At 43.5% G+C, this 21,456-nt stretch overlaps 1 protein-coding gene across 6 annotated transcripts in view; it reads right to left on the bottom strand.

Moving 5' to 3' along the window:
* Positions 1–21,456, bottom strand: part of PLXNC1 (plexin C1) — a 161,243-nt gene that overhangs the window by 54,596 nt on the left and 85,191 nt on the right. For all 6 annotated transcript variants that reach the window (XM_035257297.3, XM_002752858.7, XM_035257299.3 and 3 more), the window contains 6 exons: positions 14,441–14,580; positions 11,270–11,449; positions 8,105–8,192; positions 4,090–4,293; positions 3,783–3,968; positions 379–481 (listed from right to left, as the gene is read on the bottom strand). In XM_035257297.3, coding sequence (XP_035113188.2) covers positions 379–481; positions 3,783–3,968; positions 4,090–4,293; positions 8,105–8,192; positions 11,270–11,449; positions 14,441–14,580 — 901 coding nt within the window. The remainder of the gene's footprint in view (positions 1–378; positions 482–3,782; positions 3,969–4,089; positions 4,294–8,104; positions 8,193–11,269; positions 11,450–14,440; positions 14,581–21,456) is intronic.

The raw sequence follows: 21,456 nt of genomic DNA, 5'->3' as shown, positions 1-21,456 counted from the left end.
AATTCTCCCTGCCTCAGCATCCTGAACAGCTGGGATTACAGGTGCCTGCCACCATGCCCAGCTAATTTTTCTATTTTTAATGGAGATGGGGTTTTGTCACATTGGCCAGGCTGATCTCAAACTCCTAACCTCAGGTGATCTCCCTGCCTCAGCCTCCCAAAGTGCTGGGATTATAGGCATGAACCACTGCGCCTGGCCAAAGGAAATGTTAAGAAAGACCTCAGCGTGTACCTATTATTTGTTTCCCAAAGTTTTGATTTGGGTTTTCACCCATTTATATTTAATTGAAGCAAATAGCCCCTGAAAGCTGAAAGTCTGCCTGCCTGGCAAGAGTCCCCAGGGAATAATTTCTCTGACAAAATTAAACAGGGCACTTACCAAAAATGACAATCACTAGCAAGACAGGAAGCACAATCAGAAAATACCACGTGGACGGAACTGACTCCTGCTCCACGTAGAGCTCCAGGTTTCCCAGCTTGACCTGATAGGACAAAGAATGTCATTAGACCTAATGGAGTTGGGTACTGCATTTATTTACATCGTGTCCCGCCTAAAATAGTTTCACAATACAAAAATAAGCAGTGAGCTGGGTAGGATATCTGAGTTCAACTCTCTTCTCTGTGGCAGATTAGCTATGTGTCCTTGGGCAAATCCAGAATATTCACCGTGCCTCAGTTTCCTGAAATGTCAGTTGACGTGTGCCAGACTAGACCCTAAGAGTCTTAACTTTGGCCTCTTCGCTCTGGGGATTTTAAGTTGCAGGAGTGGGGGCAATAAAGAGGCAGCAGCCTGTGGGTTAGAAGCCCCCTACCCTTTATTCTATGGAATAAACTAGGCTTTTATCTTTTCTACACCTTGTGCTTCCTGGCAGGCTTATTTTGTTTTTTAGAGACAGGGTCTTGCTCTGTTGTCCAGGCTGGAATGCAGTGGCATGATCATAGCTCACTGTAGCTTGAACTCATGGGCTCAAGTGATCCTCCTGCCTCAGCCCCCCAAGTAGCTGGAACTATAGGTGCACACCACCACACCTGTCTAATTTTTAAATTTTTTGTAGAGACAGGGTCTCGCTATGTTGCCCAGTCTGGTCTCGAACTCCTGAACTCAAGCGATCCTCCCAGCTCAGCCTCTCAAAGTGCTGGGATTATAGGTGTGAGCCACTGTACCTGGCATCCTATTTTGAATAAAACATTCTGTGGCAAAAACCAGTTTGGCAGTGCTGATCAGATCATCCCTGATGGATTTTTCCAGTTTTAGCGTTTCTTATTATAAATATTTTGTGAAACTTGTCAAGGGGAAAACCCTATATGCAGTTTAATTATTTCATTGATGTACAGACAAGTATTAAGGTGTGTTTCCATCCTTGGACCCATGCTGCCCCCATGGAGGCATCTGAGCACAGCGGCTGGAGGCTGGACTTGGACCTGGACAGCCGAAGCTCTCCACCCTAGCTCTGCCACCTGCTCTGCTTCTCAGCTGCAGAATCCTGCATTAGGCATGCACGTCCAGGCCTTTTCCTAAACTCTGAAATGGGATGTCAAGAGCGCCTCTTGGTAGGCTGTCATGATGACTAACTGCACGACACCATTTAAATAGCTCATGGCGCCCTCAAAACTCTCCCATGGCTTCCCCAGCCCACAAGCCAAGCCCTCGCCATGGTCCACAACGTCCTAATCACCCCCTGTTCTCTCTGTGAACTCTCTAACCTCAGAAGACTCTGCACTGCTCCCTCCATTCCAGCCACACCGGCCTCCTTGCTGCTCTTCAAACACACCAGGCAGCCTCCAGCCTCAGGACCTTTGCATCCTCTGCTCCCTCTGCCTAGAATGTTCTAACCCAGATAGCCCATGCCTTGTCCCCTCCTCCTTATACAGATGTCACCTTCACAAGCAAGCCTTTTCTGGTCACCGTTGCAAAACCTGCAGCGTGGCCCCCCACATGCTCCTATTCCCGCCCCCCACCACCTGCTGCTTTTTTTCTCCCTAGCAACTGCCACCAAGTAACACAATTTTTATTTATATTCTTCACACTGTGTCTCTTTAGGGAACCTCCATAAAGGCAGATGTTTTGTCTGTTTTCTTCTCTGTTCTGTCCCCATCACTGCACAGGCTCTCAGGTGCTATGTCCTGAATGATGAAGAATGCAAGCATTTGCTCTTCTCAACAGGAAAGGTGGGAACACTGTGAAATGAGTTGTTGTTCCATTTTATTTTAGAGAGACAGGGTCTCACCGTGTTGCCCAGACCTCTGAGGGTTCCAGTGATCCTCCTGCTCTGGCTTCCCAAAGTGCTAGCATTATAGGCATGACTCGTCTCTCCCAGCTTACTTGTTATTCCTGATTTAAAACTTATTATTGGCTGGGCGTGGTGGCTCATACCTGTAATGCCAGCACTTTGGGAGGCTAAGGCAGGCAGATCACTTGAGACCAGGAGTCCGAGACCAGCCTGGCCAACACAGTGAAACCCATCTCTACCAAAAATAGAAAACATTAGCTGGGCATGGTGGCATGTGCTTGCAATCCCAGCTACATGAGAGGCTGAGGCATAAGAATCACTTAAAACTGGGAGGCAGAGGTTGCCGTGAGCTGAGATTGCGCCTCTGCACTCCTGCCTGGGCGACAGAGTGAAACTCTGTCTAAAAAGTAAAGAAAGAAAACTTATTATTACCCTCATTTACCATACAGATGGACAAAGAGAAGCTCAGGAAGGTCAAGTGACTTACATAAGGCCACAGAGCTATTAACAGGTGCCACTGGGACATGAACACAATTTTGGCTTTGCCTTCCAGTCTGAAGTTTGTTTTTCTGTTGTTGTTTGTTCTTGAGACAGAGTCTTGCTCTGTTGCCAGGCTGGAGTGTAGTGGTGCGATCTCAGCCCCCTGCAACCTCCACCTCCCTGGTTCAAGTGACTCCCCTGCCTCAGCCTCCTGAGTAGCTGGGACTACAGGTGCATGCCACCACACCCAGCGAATTTTTGTAGTTTTAGTAGAGACGGGGTTTCACCATGTTGGCCAGGATGGTCTCAATCTCTTCACCTCGTGATCTGCCCGCCTCAGCCTCCCAAAGTGCTGGGATTACAGGCGTGTGCCATGCCGCCCAGCTGAAGTTCTTTTTCATTGTCTTTGATCCAATTATTTATGACGATAGATCAAAAAGGATTTTTCAATGTAGGCTATACAGAGCCTCATATGGCATGAACACTATGAAGGGTGACTTCTAATATGTTTCTTTTCTCAGTGGTCTCACATCTTTACTGTGGGACATAAATATAGCAGGGACGGGTCCCCCAAACATGTCTGGGAAAAGATTAATCACAGAAAGTATGACCTTCATGGTGGAGGAAGCAGCCCATGACCCAGAGATTATTTGGTCTCCATCTGATTCTAATGCTACCCCGAGTGTGCTGAGGAGGGCCTTGTTTGTTTTGGGTTTCTACTAAGACATGTCACCTCTGTATTTGACAAAAGAGTGGCAGCTCATTTGTCAATGGGTCTGGAGATTTTGCTTGCAGATGCTACTGTATAAATGTATGGCTGGAACGAAAGCTATCAAGACTCATTAGGATTACAGACAATGGTACGTCCAACGCTTTGACATTCAAACAGGCCCAGGGATGGATTCAGCCAACTATTTTGGAGCTATTCTGCTTGGGCTTGCAGTACCAGCTTTGTTTATTTAAAGCGAGGATCTGAAGATCTATAAAAGATTCCATTCTGGCCTCTGGTTTAGCCAAGGAATTATCACAAAAATCAGGTAAAGACGGCAGGTGGGACTGCCAGGTCACTTACACGAACTTTCTTAGAAGAGTTGGCAATGGTGCTTGCAGTCTTGATGCCCTTAATTTTGCAAAGGATGGTGGTGAGATCTTGGTTTCTAGTAATATTTTCAAAACTGCAATCTAATTGCCCATTTTCCCCATGGAAGAGAGTAATTTCAATGTCATTCTTGGAAATGTTGAAGTTATCATTTTCTTTCTATGAAGAACAAAATGAAGATGGAGAAATCAGAGCATGTGTGGAAACTCACATGCATAAACACACCTTTCCAGTCGAGGAGGCGGGGCGACGTCCCACCCAGAAAAAAAAAGAAGCATACTTGAATTTTCACTTCCAGTTCTGTGTCCACCTCGGATTCTACCCGATACCCTGTGAATTTGGGGTCCTCCTGAAACTGCAGGGTTCCACAATCCAAGTAGGTGTCTTGTACTTTCAGCTTCACAGTGACATTTGTACGCACTTTTGAACTCTTTAAACTGGGGGCTAAAAACCCGCAGTAAGTCGCCACACAATATTCAGAGACCTGGGAGAAAAGAAAAGAACATTTTAGTAAGTTCATTCATGAATCTCTGCTCTGGTCGCTCAGTGCTAAGTGACCTGAGCAACTTAACTTCTTGGTGCTTCTGTTTTCTCATCTGCAATATGGGTTCAGCAATACTATCTCCCTCACAGGATTGACTTAACCCTGCATTACATTAAATGAGATTATTCATGCTTAGAACAGGGCCCGGCACACATTAACATGCTAGTTAATATTATGATTAATATCATGAGTGACAAGGAAAGCAGCTGGAAGGCTATGCCATGGGAAAAGAGACCAGGCTGAAAGCAGTAGGTTAGGGAAAGGGGAAGATTCTGACCCAAGGGGCTTAGGTGTCTTTGGAGTCAGCCTGTCTGAGTCCTGAGAAACCACGAGGAAAGAAACGTGTCCAATCCCCCAGCAAGGGCCAGCTTCTGAAGCTCTTGTTGCCACAGAATCACTCTTTGTTGGGGAACCTCCTGCAGGGCCTCAGCAGAAGTCACTAGTCACAAAGAGGAAAAGGCTTTCAGGCCAACAGAAAACAAAAGTAAAAGGAACAAGGCATCCCCCATGAAATGAAGAGCGTGAGAACGGAAAACAATGCAGAAAAGGTGGCTTGATTTACAGGCTTATTATTTTTTTAAAAAGACAACATAAGTAGGCGGGGCGTAGTGGCTCACGCCTGTAATCCCAGCACTTTGGGAGACTGAGGGAGGAGGATCACTTGAACCCAGGAGCTGGAGATCAGCCTGGGTAACATAGCGACACCCTGTCTCTATTTAAAAAATAATAATAAAATGTAAAAAGTAAGTAAACACATAACATAAATACATTGTCCTGTTTAGGTGCAGCAATACTATCTCCCTCCCAGGCAGAGAAGGCTGGTGGGTTAAGGGAGCATGGCAAGCATTCTAAAGAAGACCAATTATAACTCATGAAAAGAAATCTGTCAGGTGGGGAAAACTATTTTTCCCCCACACCTGCCCCTGCCAACCTGCGATGCTAGAGTATAAAAAAGATAACAGGAAGAGGCAGTTGGTGGGAAAATCTGATGTGAAGAGCTGAGATATGGACAAGCATGACCTTCCGACCTTCCTTCCCCTTCACATCTTCCCAAATTATAGCCCCCACTCACATTTCTGTCCACAGGATGAAAACCATGGCTCTATTGCCTCCACAGCCTTCACTCCTAGTAGGCTGGCTTTTTACTGAAGATGCCTTCTAGAAGGATTGCCGGCGAGAGGACCACCCAACCTCATGATCCCCAAGACGCTACAGTTCCTTACTCATGAGCAGCTCCCGTCATGCCACTTGCTCTTCTTCTCTGGTTTCTGAGCACCTTCTCGGCTACCTTCACCAGCCCATCCTCCTGTCTTTCATTCCTTAAAATGAAGCCTTGCTACCAGTCCTTGGTGCTCTCACTCCTATGATGTCACCCCCACACCCCCTTTAACGATATGCTGTAAAGACAAGCTGGTCATCTTAAGTGTCACCGCACCCCAGCCCTTGAGACCTGCTCTGCTCACTGGAGCCTGAAGGACCTGCTGTCAGCCCGCAGAGATCGTGGACGTCTCAGACACACCTGCACTGGCATGAGCATCCTCACTGGGCTCCCAGCCTTTCTTCAGTCCCTGCCTCTCCAAGCCCAGCTGTGCACTATTGCCAAATAATAACCTCCCGGCAGGAGTTTCCCCAACAAAGAGCGATTCAGCGGCAACAAGCACTTCAGGAGCTGGCTCCTGCTGGGGGTTAGACACTCTTCTTTTCTTGTGGCTTCCCAGCACTCAGACAGGACACCGAAGCCCTTTGGGTCAGAATCCCCCCTTTCCCTATCCTCCTCTTTCCGCAGTGTCTTTTCCCATGGAGAAACTCTGCCTGCTTTCATGTCACTAACTGTCTAGGCCCACTCGCCTTACAGTGTAAGGCCAGTGCCCCTAGACAGATGTCACTCCCTGCCCAGAGATCTTCAGTGGCTCCCTGCTACCTACAGAATTAAGGGCAAAGTTTTCAGTCTGACACTGCTTTCTGTTGCCCCAGCTCAGCTTTACAGCTGTCCCTCTTGCTCATTCCCGACCCATCCTCTAGGTTCCCGCTAAGCAGGACTGAGTGACATTCCCAGCACAGGCCTGCAAGGCTCTGTCCTCTGTACCTGAACTCCCCTCCCTGCTTCCTCACTGCAGGTGTACTTAATCCCATCCATGTTTCATTTCTCTTTCATGTGAAAACACGTGGTGTCTTCTTAGACTCACAGGGTTTCTGAACTGTCAGGGAACCAGAGTACCTAGAACCTGATGACATTCTGTGCTGTCAACTTTTTTGGTGTTCATTTTATTTTACAGAGATGGGTCTCACTATGTTGCCTAGGCTGGTCTTGAACTCCTGGCCTCAAGCAATCTTCCTGCCTTGGCCTCCCAAAGTGCTGAGATTGTAATCGTGAGTCACCACATCCAGCCTCAACTTTCAATCCCCGTGTAGATTTGCTGCCTGCCTCCATGAAGGCAATATGACAATCTCACTTAAAATTTTGTCCCTGCACCCAGCAAAATGTTTTGCCTGCATCAGGTGCTCAAAAAATTCAATGTGATTTGGGAACAGCAAGTGGGAGGCAGAGCAAGTCGGTGACAAACTAAGGCAATGCCTCTGGTCAGAGGGTCAAACTGTATGAGTCACTCAGCTGAAGGTGTTTCCCCACGGAGGTGTGGCCTGGAATCACATCCAGTGTGAGGCTTTGAACTCTGTCAGCAGGCGAATGTGTGCACGACAAGGCTGTAAGGACGGCCTATAGGAGGCCCCCAGAATTTGGGTCTGAACCCACACTGCTCCCGAGTAGGGAGCCTGTCCACCTTGGCAGGAAGTGGTCAGGCAGGGCCCCAGAGAGGCAGCCACCTCACAGATCTCATCAAGGAGAGGAAAAGGGGAAGAAAGAATGGGGAAGGACATTTAGAAGCGTGTACAAGTAGACTTGGAGGTCTGACTGTATCTGAAATCCCTCATCTCCCCTCTTGGCATCAGAAGCTCCCATCTAGAGCAGCTGTGTCCAACCTTTTGAATGTAAGGACTTTTTTTTGCTTATCTGTGGTGATGGATATCACGGAAATTATGCACAAACCGCTTTTTAACTCATCAGCTATCGTTAGTGTTGGCATATTTTAGGTGTGGCCTAAGGCAGTTCTTCTTCCAAGGTGGCCAAAGGAAGCCAAAAGTTTGGACACCCCTGCTCTAGAGGATCCCCATCCGGAGGCACTGGTAGGAGAGCTGGGAAGGGTGGAGACCAGGCCTCTCCCATAGTTTCTCCTGTGGGGAGATGAAAGGCAAGAGGAGGCGACATCAGATGGTAGGGACCAAATCAGGTCGAAGAGAAGGAGAAGCATATAACAAGATTTCTGGGACCTTTGCAAGTCATTTAACCTCTGTGAACCCCCACTCTATGCAATGGGAAGACCGCCACCTACTCTTCGCAGAAATGCAATTCTTTATATCACACCTTAACCATTCATGAAGCATTTTTCACACATATTCATAAGCATGGTCTCATTAAGGTGACTTGTCACAAATTACATAAAAAGAAAATGTCAGATCTTATTGTACCAAGTACATTTCTCCTTCCTCATTTGCTGCAAGTAGAAATACTCAGCTACAAGGATAGGGTCTTATTATTTTCATTCTAGCACAGATAGTATATATGATAGTATAGGTAAAAGTTTATAATACCAAAGTCACAGAAATAAAAAATACCCCCCCAACATAGTATAGTGTGATGAAAATAGGACCATCCTTGAAAACAACTATTATTACAAAGCAGCTGGAGACTTACACTTATGTTTCCTTTAAATTCATGTGAAATGATTAAGTTGTCAATTACATCAAAATTTCTGCCCATCATGGTTATATTTTGACCACCGCTGCAAGGAATAAAAGCAACAATAAGGGGTTCATAGCTAACACACAGGCATTTGCGTTTATGAACAAAGCTATCAATTTATTCATGTTTAATATTAAACTCAATTATGTTTGAGAGCAAATTAATGAATTTTAATTTGAAATACAGGACAGTGTTAGAAATCTTTTAGGATACCAGCCACAAATTCATGGTTTTCAAGATGCATAAATATAAAAATTCAGGTCAGATCCTATTTAAATTCTAGGAAAATGCCCAGATTCTTTAATGGAATTTGAATTGTGTTGTGTCATATCGCCACATATTTCAGATCAGGAGCTGTACCTTGAAAAGGTTTCACTAAACAGAATTTTGTTTGATTACTGTTTAATCTATATAAACATGCTTCAATCTAACCATTTTCAAAATCAAACTCCTAACCTACCAATGATATGTTATTCAGAGAGACAGGAAACCACTTTGGGTAAGGTAAAATTACCGATGACATTCAAAGTGTAAATTCCTATTTGGTATGCCATATAAATAACAGCTACGTTCTCTCCAAAACCAAGCCAGATAACTTCACGTTTCTCAGTGCATACAAGCAAAGCGGTCACTGGGTGTGAAATAAACAGCTGTCTACAGCTCTGGCTGCCCTTGCACCCCTGTTCACAGAGGTCACCAGACACTCATTCTAGACGAGAGCCTGCGTGTGTCAGGTCCAATAGCCATCTAAGCCCCTGATGACAAGACCAGGAGGTGAGGCTGAGCAACCCAATTTGTGTAGGGTAGAGAGAAGACACTGATCCCTGAATCCTCCAGCCACAACAGGGAAGAGCTGAGTTGGCCTCATGCCATTCTCTAGCCATTACTAGAAAACCAAGCCAAGCGTGCTCTCCCAATAGCCAGTATTTGAGACCACATTCGTGCTCAAGGCACAGTGACCCAGGAGCAGCCGAGACACAAAGGCTCAGAATGTTTTAGGTGACAGGACAGTAAGGAGCCTTTTACTTTATAGCAAAGCAAGACACTGCAGTGGTTCAGAGCCCAGCCTCCTAGGCCCAGCTGTCTGGGAGGCTGGGTGAGTTGTTCGAAACCTTTTCCTCATTTGCAAAAGGGACAAGCCATAGCAGATCTCATAAATTTGTTTTATGAGGATTAACCTAGTCAACAGATGAACATACCAGGCACATGGGGACTGCCACATCAATGATTCTTTTTATAGAGAGAATGGAATTGATCCTAGAGTCGGGGATGTCATGTGAGAGCCTTGGTTTTGAAATTTCAGTTTCCCTTATCTTACTATTATGGACTGAATTCTGTCCCCGTAAAATGTGTATGTTGAAGCTCTAACTCCCACTGCCTCAGAATGGGACTGTATTTGGAGATGGGGGTGGTTAAAGAGGTAATGAAGGTTAAGTGAGGTCACTGGGGTGGGCCGTAATCCAACATGACTGATGTCCTTATAAAAAGGGGAGATTAGGAAAGAGATACAGAGGGAAGACCACGTGAAGACATGGAGAGAAGATGACCATCTACAAGCCAAGGTGTAAGGCCTCAGGAGAAACCAACGTTACCGACGCCGTGATTTCAGATGTCTAGGCTCCAGAACTAGGGAGCAATCAGTTTCTGTTGTTTAAGCCAAAAAGGCTGTGGCACTTTATGTCCACCCTAGCAAACCAATGTAGCCTCCTCTCACTTGATCTTAAATAAGAATATTAAAAGTGATTTTTTCTTCTCTTCTCTTTTCCTCTTTCTCTTCCCCTCCTTTTATTCTTTTTTATTTTTTTAACAAAGCTTTGTCTGTAGGTTTATCTAGAGTACTTTGAAAATGAGCTTTGTACTGTGTCGGACAAAGAAAATATCTTAGGATTTTAGTCCTAAAGAGATGTAGGAATAAAAACATTATGAAAGTGAATTTAAATTCAACTAGGGAGAAAGTTTACTGCAGCACTATTCACAGTAACCCAAGGGATCAACCTAAGTGTCTGTCATTGGATAAATGGATAAAGGAAATGTGGTAGATATACACAAGGAGGATTATTCAGCCTACAAAAAAAGAATGCGATCCTGTCATTCACAACAACACAGATGGAACTGCAGGACATTATGTTAAGTGAAATAAGCCAGGCACAGAAACACAAATACTGCAGGTTCTCACCCATATGTGGGAGCTGAGAAAGTTGTTCTAATGGAGATAGAGGGTAGAATTATGGATATCTGAGGCTGGGAAGGGCAGTGTGGTGGGGGCAGAGAGGGATAAAGAGGGATTGGTTAATGGCTACAAAAATACAATGAGATAGAATAAGATCTCGTGTTCAGTAGCATAGTAGGGTGTCTATAATTCACAATAATTTGTCACACATTTAAAAATAGCTAGAAGAGTGGAATTGGAATGTTCCTAACACAAAGGAATGATAAATGCTTGAGGTGATGGATACTCCAATTACCCTGATTTGATGATTACATATTCACTGTATGCTTGTAGAAAAATATCACATGTATCCCATAAACATGTATAAGTATTTTATACCCATGAAAATGAAAAAAAAAGTAATAATAGTAATAAATACAAGAATTCAAATAGGGAGAGAAATTTTTTTCTTAACATATTGGATTTATCTGGGAGTGTTTATTTTGGAGTTTTCATCTCCCCCTTAGGGAACATCTTGAAAATGCTGATTCTGCTTTTCATTTCAATAGCTCCCAACATATCCCCCAAATAATTCAAAACAGCTTACTCTAAAGTCTACAAAATGAAAGAGGTAAGAAAGAAGCCTTTTACCACAAGCAGGAGGAACACATAGTGAAGAGTGTTACATATCTGTATCAAAAACCTAGGCTAAGGACAAACATTTCAGCTGTGAGTTTCCCAGCAGCCATGGTGAAGAGAAAAAGATGTGCTTATAGCGTTCGCGATCAGCATGGGAAGCAAACGCCCTGTCAGGTATGTGTTTTTCTAGGAATAAATCCTAAGGGGAACTCTGTGAGAGGAATTTGGAATGACTAGTGTTTCTGAATTCACTTGAATAAAATCAATGATCTTTGTGCATATGACCCTTAATCACAATGAGAGAAAAAGATTATGAATCCAGAAAGTACCTGATCCAGGTGGTAGCTGGAACTATAAGGGAACAATGTGGCAGAGCAATGTAGGATAAGGGTCCCACAGAAGAGCAGTTCCCACCATCAAACTGGATACACACATCCTTCATTTCTTTCCGGCTTGATGGAAGAGAGAATTTCATGTGGGTGTCATTTAGCACATGGCTAACTTGTATCCTAGAAAGGAGAAGAAAAAGAATTCTCACATGACACAGACAGAGCACAGTTGATTACCCAAGGTAACACCAGATGAATTTCACTTGAACTACAACACTTCATGAAGGAGCAGAAGAGCTACAGGAAATTACTGACTCATCAGGGGCCAATGACCCAAGCTGGGTATTATTAGAGGCTGGGTTCCTCTTTCTTCAGTGAATTTTTATCTTTCTTATTTGCATGGCCCTTAGAAGTGGGAAAGGAAAGAGGTGAAACCATTGCCTTTAAAAGTACTAATAGAAAGCGGAACATGATCTGGTGATTACCTTTATTAAGAATTCTGGATAACTCTGTTGAGTATCATGATGGCACTATGCTTATCTGTTAGAGAGATACTGAAGCATTTATGAGTGAAAGGACATGGTGTTTGGTTCTCATCATGCCTCCCACCATGATCCCCCCCCCCCACCAAAACCCCAGATAAGATAGATGAAGCAAGATTGTCAAAATGTTGATAGGTTTTGAAACTGGGAATGGCTACAGAGAGGTTCATGACACTCATCTCTCTTTCATATGTTTGAATTTCCATAATAAAATCTTCAGCAAAAAGGCCCTAGTCAAGCACTGAGACGGTAGAACCCAACAGCAGACAGAGATGAGAATTTTGCTGTTCAAAGAAGGTCTCAACCAAGAGCCCAGGCGTTTCAGAGTCAATCAGCATTGGGACCAACCTGCCCCCTAAGGAGTCTCCAGAATGGGACTTAGTGGGGCTGTCCGGGGTGCTCTGATGTCCAGCAGAGCTGACCCTTGGTGCCCTTCCAGAATCAGAGTGAAGCCTTCTCCAACACTCCCCCTGTCACCGGCAGCTTCCTCTGTGTGTCAACCATGACCCTCTAAAGCACAAATCATGAAGCCTGGGTTGCGCCTGAATAGTGCTCAGTCTAATCATGCTACATGAGAATCTATTATTACTACTTAAAGGCCATGTGCACAGTGATGAATGCTATCACTAACCCTTTAGGATAAGGCAAATTCGAAAACATCTGAGTCAGTTGTACTTACACCACCTCAGACACACACATTCAGTTTATTTTCAGAGCAAAGCTCTAGGAAATCCATCATAAAGGGGTTGATCATTAAAATTCAAACTCGTTTATAAATTTTAGAAGAAGAGAGGTGGAAATGTAGGTCATTCCACTACTAGTATTTTTCTCTTTAAAATAATTCCCCATTTTAAAAGTACCATATTAAAAGAGTTTGGGATTACAGCCTGGACTCAGGTACAGGATTAACTGGGTATTATGTTGACTGCTTGTGAACTTGGGTTCACCACACAGATGTGGTTACTGAAATGCTACATGCAGAAAGGTCTCCTAGACATTTAATTTAATAACTGCAGTATCTCAAGACACATTCGGAATTAAAATGAGAGCATAAACAGTCAGAAACAGGGTAATGCTCTGAAAAACTACTTATTTTCCATGAAGTTGATTGCCTTTCAGTGAATACACAGGTGTCTAACTTCACAGATTTCGCCACACAAAATGAAAGAATTTTGCAATAAGGTATTTAGCCAGGATAAACAGCACCAAAAAAAACCTATGTTGCATAGATACAGCCTCTAATGTGTGCTTGATAATTCTGGCAAATAGCAGAATGCAGGCAAGCCACCAATGAGCGGCTTTTTTCATCAAGATCACAGATATTCCAAATTTACTGCTATGAGGGGAAGGGGATGGCAGTGATGTGCAGAAAATGAATTAAAGCAGAAAAGTCAGTAAATAAGCATGGCAGATTAGAATGCTGTACAAATCTGTTTTAGTGGTTAAAAACCAAAACATCACGCTTCAGCAGATTGTCTTAAACGCATTTCCATGATGAAAATAAGCTTAGTATTATACTCCATGTAGACTGTAACATCTTTTACTTCAAATTAGCCCAAACTTGCACAAGTTAACAAGCAGAAAACTCAAATAATCTGTTGTGTTATTTAATAACTGTAGTTATCACATCTCTTTTTTTTTTTTTTTGAGGGGGAGTAGCAATTTGAACAAGGGCATCAGTGAAAATTGAAAATTCTTTCTCCAAGTTTTTCACCAATGGGATGAGTTGGGGAAAGAAGAGACAGAGGCTGGGCACAGTGGCTCATGCCTGGAATCCCAGCACTTTGGGAGGCTGAGACGAGTGGATCATGAGGTCAGGACATTGAGACCATCCTGGCCAACATGGTGATACCCTGTCTCTTCTACAAGACAAAAAATTAGCTGGGCATGGTGGCGTGCACCTGTAGTCCCAGCTACGTGGGAGGCTGAGACAGGAGGATTGCTTGAACCTGGAAGGCGGAGGTTGCACAGTGATCTGAGACCGCGCCACTGCACTCCAGCCTGGCGACAGAGTAAGACTCTGTCTCAAAAAAAAAAAAAAAAGAAGTGATAGAAATGATGATGTTCAAGAGACACGTTGACCAGGTGTTCTTTTTTTTACTACTGTTCTATGTAGTAGTAATTTACTTTTTGGAGACTGAAACCAAAACAGTAAAGAGAAGACTACGAAGAATTAAAGTTCCACATAAAATGGATCCAAAAGGTTTTGCTTTTTTTTTTTTTTTCCCGATTTTGGGTAGCACACTAGAAGAATTGCTTCAAAAAATTCCCCATCAAATTTCAAGGTACTCAACCATTTTTCCAAGTGCATCACCTAAAGAACAATGTTCGCGACTCTATATACTGGATTTTGTTACTGAAAATGAATCAAGATCCCAAACAGGCAACATCCTGAAATGACTCTCTACTGAGATTTTTGGGGAAAAACACAGAACAGATTCTCTCACAATGAAATTCAGATCTGTTGTTAAAATTATTTTTTATGTTACGTCAAATACTCAGACTGATTGTCCCGCTTTGGTGTACGGCAATAATTGGACTATATAAAGGTTATAATCACACTGATACTCCTTTGGCACAGGTTTGGGCTTTGTGCTACCAAGGATAATCTATTAGTATTTTGACTCACACATCCTTATCACAGGTACTGGTTCCTTTCAGGATCATTGTGATGTTGGATGCCCGGGTAAAGTTTGCTCCCGTTACTATCACGTTGCTTTTCCCTAATGTCGATATTTTCTGTGGCTCAATGGACTTAATGTAGAAGGCCTGTTAGAAATAAAAGATTAAAACAGGAGATCAAAGCTAAGAAATGGCACCGCTCCAACAAGTCTGTTTATGCGCTACAATTCGAAGAAATCACTGGGAAATTACAATATTTTGCAAACACAAGCAGACAGTGTTTAATGAAATCAATGAATTCAAGGAAGAGTGCGGCAGACTCATGTCTCTCAACATGTGACAGCATGAGGTCAAACCAATTAGTCTTTGTCTCACAAGACAGTTGAAAATACAGTCGAAGAGTCTGACATTCTGTCTGAAGAGCGAGGTATCACTAGAGTTTTGAAAATGCTCGCTGCCTTACAGCCTCTGGAGGCTCACGGTGTAAGCAAAATCAAGGAAAGAAAGAGAGTCCATTGACCGTAGGCCAATGGCAGACTCATTGTTAAGTTAAAAGAAATGTCATTCCAGATAAATTTCATTCCCAAGAAAGCAGTTCATATTTTTTGTTATAGTGAGGTTATTTGAATCCAGGAGGATACTGTAGGGGGAAAAACCTACGAAATCTGCCTATATCATTTTCTCTTTTCAAAACAAAGCACTCCTGATTTCTTTCACTTTTATTCTACAGATGCTACTGTCTATCATTCTGATCATTGGACTGTTCTTTTGTAGACAATTTCCAGCAAGTCTGTATTCTCCTTTTTTGTTTTTAAGACGGAGTCTGGCTCTGTTGCCCAGGCTGGAGTGCAGTGGTGCAATCTTGGCTCACTGCAACCTCTGCCTCCCAGGTTCAAGCAATTCTCCTGCCTCAGCCTCCCCAGTAGCTGGGATTATAGGTGCACACCACCAGGCCCAGCTAATTTTTTTGTACTTTTAGTAGAAATGGAGTTTCACCATGTTTGCCAGGCTGGTCTTAAACTACTGACCTCAGGTGATCCATCCACCTCAGCCTCCCAAAGTGCTGGGATTACAGGCGTAAGCCACCATGCCTGGCCAAGTCTGTATTCTTCTACAATATGGTGACCATAACAGGATATAAGATTCTAAGATTCTAGCCAACAGAAAGTCCAGCAGATCTTTAACAAGAGTGAACATCATACTCACACTCTTTCTGCCCCTATATCCTCTACCATCACAGAATATACTCATAGTCTTGATATTTGAAAATGACCCCAAGGTCCTGAGATGCTAAATCACATGACATTTGGTGAAATTCTAAATGCTGAGTACATCCACTTGAAGAACAAAGTCCAGGAAGAAGCCCGTGAGCCACTGGAAGAACTCCGTGATGTCCAACACCTGCCTAACACCTGCTTCTTGAAGCAATTGCGTATCCTCTGCTCCTTTGTGCATGGAAGGCTCATCAGGGTGGCCCTGCTGGGCTGCGGGGGCTGCCCATCCTGCTGAAACAGACATTTTCTCATTCTGCTCCCTGGCACACACAGGTGCTACACGGCACAGTCGTCCCCATCACTCATCAGTGCTTTGGATTGGTTTTGCAGATTGAGGTAAATTCATCATTAATGTCATCACAGCAATGATGTAACGTGACACAGAATTGATTTTGGTAGCAGAATTTATTTTAATCACTTTGTGAAGGACGTTAGCCCTGTATTTATAGAATCACTAAGGGCCTAAAAGGGTCACTTTAATTATTCTGTTATACTTGACTGCATTTTATGGGGGAAATTATCTGCTAGAGTAGTACTTGGATGGGGGGATTAGCAAAGCCTTCAAGATAAATCTCTTGCAAATGTCAAGTGTGTGTTCTATAGCAAAAGGCTTACTCTTTGCTCTTACATGGTGACAGCTAAGAGAACAAGTGTTTACTGAGCACCTACAGGGTCCTTAGGTCAGATGTGTGGGGGACACAGGATCTATATGTGCACTAGATCAGGAGTTGGCAAACTGCAGTCTGTGGGCCAGATCCTGCCCGTTACCTGCTTTTGCACAGCCCATGACGAAATGTCAAAAGAAGAATAATATTTTATTACATATAAAAATACATGAAATTCAATTTCAGCACCCATAAATATTTGTCTGGGTGGCGTCTCTGGCTGCTGTTGCACTGCAGCTGTACAGTGGAGTAGCTGCCGCAGGGACCCTACGGCCCGCAAAGCCTAAAATATTTACAGTCTGGCTCTTGGTAGAAAACATTTGCTGACCTCTGCTCTAGAGGAGCCCGCTCTCTTCTTAGGGGAGCAAGACAGAATTTTCTTTTCTGTTTTTCTGTAAACCTCAGTGCAGACTCACATTTACATCCAAGTCCACTATGATTCCCAGGTTTCTTTTCTTTCTAGATAGTCCTTCCTGCTTCTTCTGTTTATCCGGCTGATGTCTGCTCAAGCAAAATTTTCAAACATGCCAAGTAAATGCTACTTCTCTACTTTCTGCAGAGGATAGAGAGAGCCTGACAACTAATGTAAAAAAAGATTTTTTAAGGAAGTTCTATTTTGTTCCTTAAATGGCTCTACAAACACCATCAGAGGACTCACCACATCATCTTATTAACTTTTTATTTCCCCGAGTGGAGACCATCTTGCTACTTCAAAAGGATTTTAAATCCTTACTGTCTGGAGATATTTCCCTTGGCCATCTAGGACAGAATCCCGCCCTGGCCTGTCTTGTGAAAGTGGCTGCTTCCAGTCTGCTGTCAAACAGGGTCAGATTAGTTGTCTTTTGTTTGCTGATAGAACCTCTTCTAATCTTAATACATGGGTTAAAGAGCTACCAAGAGGATCCTCCTAAATAAATAGTGCAGGTATAAAATAACATTAAAAAAAAAAAAAAAGATAGGGGCAGTTCTATGGCTGCACTGCATGGCTACAAGAATTCTTAGAAATACATTCTTTCTGGCTGGGTGCAGTGACTCACACCTGTAATCCCAACACTTTGGGAGGCCGAGGCGGGTGGATCACAAGGTCAGAAGTTTGAGACCAGCCTGGCCAATATGGTGAAACCCCATCTCTACTAAAAATACAAAATTTAACTGGGCGTGGTGGCAGGCACCTGTAGTCCCACCTACTCGGGAGGCTGAGGCAGGAGGATCACTTGAATCTGGGAGGTGGAGGTTGCAGTGACTGAGATCACGCCACTGCACTCCAGCCTGGGCAACAGAGTGAGACTGTCTCAAAAAAAAAAAGAGAGAGAAGAAAGAAGAAATACATTCTTTCTTTTTACTAATAAAGATTCTGAAAAGTCCAGTACAGACAGAAAGGCAAAGAATCATCTCCCCATAAAGGTTCTATACATTTGATATTTTAGATCAATTTTTGTATTTTCATCAAGAGTTAATTCATAAAACCTGGCATAAAGTAGCCAGACCTACAAGCTTATACATTTCAGAAGGGGTTAACTTTAAAACTCAGTTGAGCTCAATACAAACAGACACATTCTTACAGCCCTATAGTGAGATTCCTCCCTCACTCTATATCCAAAGATTTCTATACATCAAATCAAAATGCCACTGACTATAACCATCACAGCCCTATGTTGTCCAGCAATTAACCTCTGAATAGTCTACTTCCTGTCAGTTACATTTTAAAGACTTCAGGATTATTTTTATGGCTGCACAATTTGAACTTATTTCATAAACTGACATGAGCTCTGGTTTTCACTTTTTGTTTTGTATAAGAAAGCACATTAGAAACTGGTTAATTAGGAGATTTATAGAATACCCTATCCTTTTTATTTTTTATTTTTAACTAAGTCATTATAGGATATTGGAAATAGCACAACCACTAAGAAATAGTTATCTTTGAAAAGGTCTAAGAGGATTACTTCTGACAGTAAGAGTACCTTTTGTGAAGTCTGACATCAACACAATTCAAATTGCCATGACATTAATGGAGAAAATGCTGCTGTGATTGAAAAGAATATTGGAAAGAGCTGCATTAGGAGGGCTCAGTTTATTAAGGCCAAATTGCACTCTATTAATCTGTTAAAAAAATCTGAATATGGCGAAGCTCTCTGTGGGCCTGGACCTGAATCAACACTCGAGAAAATGTCTCTTGGATTTTCACTCATGAAATCAGTTCAAACAGGACTGGATAAAAAGTCACATGGATTCAAAACCAGCTGGAACTCTGAAACCAAAGGACGTTAGAGAGATGAAAGGTAGCACAACTAATTAAAGGAAAGTGTCCTGTAGGGCCCTACAGGAGTGAGTATTTGGTTCAGGATTATTTAACATCTTTATTAATGACTGAGAAGAGGATGGCGCTAATATATTAACGAAATGTACAAATTGAGAAGAGTGGTTAAGCAGCAGTGGAAATGGGAAAGAGTAAAAGGAGGTGAGATATGGAAAGAGAATAGCAAAATATAGTTCCAGCCAAGAAAACGTAGAGAGCGAAATGGTTTTTAACCATTTGATGCCTATCCCCTGGGACAAATGCCTTTTCACAGGGGCCCCTCATATAGGCTCCAGGGAACTTGAGATGTGATTTTGGTTGGCCCCAGGAATGCCAAGAGTTAGCAGCACCTCCTGACGCAGAGCTTGAGACTTCCAGGGAGAATGTGACAGATCAAAGCCCTGTGTGAAGAGATTGAGACTCACTTCTCTGAGCTGCAGACTCTAAAAGGAGGCTGCCTTGGCTGCCAAGGCCACCCCCTGAAAAACCTGCTATTCCTCTTGGCCCTTGAGCCTTCTGAGTGTGGCTCCCCAGACCTGGACTGGGTAACCAAAAGTCCAGGGCCAGGGAGGGCAGCTCTTCCCAGACAGTGGAGGGCCCTGAATGCAACTTAAACCCAGGCTCTCAGAGTCCACCCTTGGCCAAGATTCAACTCATGCATGAGATTCTTGCTGCTCCCAAGGGCCTCAGTTGCCTCCCTAAGCCTTTTCTCTCTTTCTTGGAGCAGATGTCCAGTCTTGTCTGGGTCTGACTCCTCCCCTCTGACCACACCCTGCCCCACCCTTTTCTCCCATATCTTTGAGGTGAATACTCTTCCCACACAGCCTGGCCAGGTTGGAGGTCTTGCTCCCACCCTACATGTGAGGCACAGATCAGGGCAGGCTTTGACAGTCTAATACCAAGAGAAGTCAAGATTAGAGTCCTTTCTTCCAAATTGATTTTTATTAATATCATTGGTAGTATGGTTTAAGCCATGTTTATGTCCATTTTAGGGCATACAGTGTAGGATAGTGGTTAAAACTATGTTGAGTCAGATTGCTTGGATTCACATCTCTTACTACCATTTACTCTCTCTGAGCCAAAATCTCCTTTTCTATAAAATGGGGAAAATAAGTCCATTGTGAGACTTAGATGCTGCACTCGGGGCATGGCACAGGCTCCACAAACATTGCTACCACTGCTCAGTTGAGTACATTCTGGCATTCTCTCATGTCTTTTTCTGTTGTGCACATTCAACTGCTTCATGAAAATGAATATTATAAGTTCTACCATGTAAGCTCCATGCAGCCACATGTTTTGCCTGTCTAGCACATAGTAGTTGCTCAACAAACACATTTTGAATGAATGAATGCATGAATGACTATAAGTTAATTCTGCACTACCTGGCCCTGTGCTAGGTCCATAGAAACTACTCAGCAAGCTATATGTGAAATTCATTTTCACTCTTGAAGGCAAGGTCCCCAAAAGCATTTATTTGGATTGCCTGTAAGGGATCAAAAGTGCATATTCAAAAGTGAGGGAGGTGCCAGGTGTGGTGGCTCACACCAGTAATCCCAACACTTTGGGGGGCTGAGGCGGGTGGATACCTGAGGTCACGAGTTTGAGAACTGCCTGCCCAACATGATGAAACCCCGTCTCTATGAAAAATATAAAAAATTAGCTGGGCATGGTGGCAGGCACCTGCAATCCCAGCTACTTGGGAGGCCAAAGCAGAGAATCACTTGAACTTGAGAGGCAGAGGTTGCAGTGAGCCGTGATCGTGCCGCTGCACTCCAGCTGGGGCAACAAGAGTGAAACTCCATCTCAGGGGAATAAAAAGTGATGGAAGAAGAGAAGAGGAAGAGAAAGAAAACCATCTGAATATAAATTGCCAGGAGATATGACTTTGTATGGTTTATTTCTGCCCTATAGTGATAAGCATATTAAGAGTAATGACAGATATTAGAATGACATCATATCAGAAATCTTCACAATCTCTCCTTGAATGCACAAAAGAGAGGGGAACTATCTCTACTCTCAGTGGGTAAAGGCACCAGATATAAGAGGGTTAAGAAATGGAAGGAGAAGTGGTTAGGGCAGGGTGACAGGGCCAACGGTCCCGACAAGTTTCAACTACTAGATCTGTGGAGAGAGACAGACAGACAGACGGTCAGATACTGGCCTTTATAGCTTGAAATACTCCTCCAAGGTCATACATAGATTTCTGAGCTCATTTCTCTACTGTGGTCATGCATTTATCTAATGCAGCCCGCTTGGCAGATGATGGTATACGTTTCAGGGTCAGGACAGAGGGGTGGGTCTTGGGGTCACGGAACAGTGTGAGGACTACCGGCTTTGTAGGGATTGAACCAGGACCCTACCTCATAAGTACCAGATCCTTGGATTAGCAAATCCGTACACTAAAAAACTCAAATAAGATATCCTGAATAACATTCCACTGCCACTGAAGAATAAAGTCAAAACTCCTGGGGCTGGTATGTGAGGCCCTATAGATGCACGCTCCAGCGTCATTTCAACCTTGGGTCTCATCATTTCCTGCAGCCTCTGCTCCTACTTAGGGTTTCCTCTAGCGTGTGTCCTGGAATCTTCTGGCTCCTACCCCCACACTGTGCTTAGGCCGGTTTCTCTTCTTCGAATGCCTGTATTCATCTGTCTGGAAGCTTCTCGTCCCTCAAAGGTGGGCTGAAATGCCATCTCCATCAATCAATCCATCTGTCAATCAAAGACTTAACCAACCACACTGATTAAGTGTTTTCAACTTCAAGGCACTCGGCTTAAGCAAACAGGA

The sequence above is a fragment of the Callithrix jacchus genome, chromosome 9 (genome assembly GCF_049354715.1).
Source record: "Callithrix jacchus isolate 240 chromosome 9, calJac240_pri, whole genome shotgun sequence".
Taxonomy (NCBI): Eukaryota; Metazoa; Chordata; class Mammalia; order Primates; family Cebidae; genus Callithrix; species Callithrix jacchus.
The sequence above is the reverse complement of the archived record's forward strand: the minus strand, read 5'-3'. Positions and strand labels throughout refer to the sequence as shown.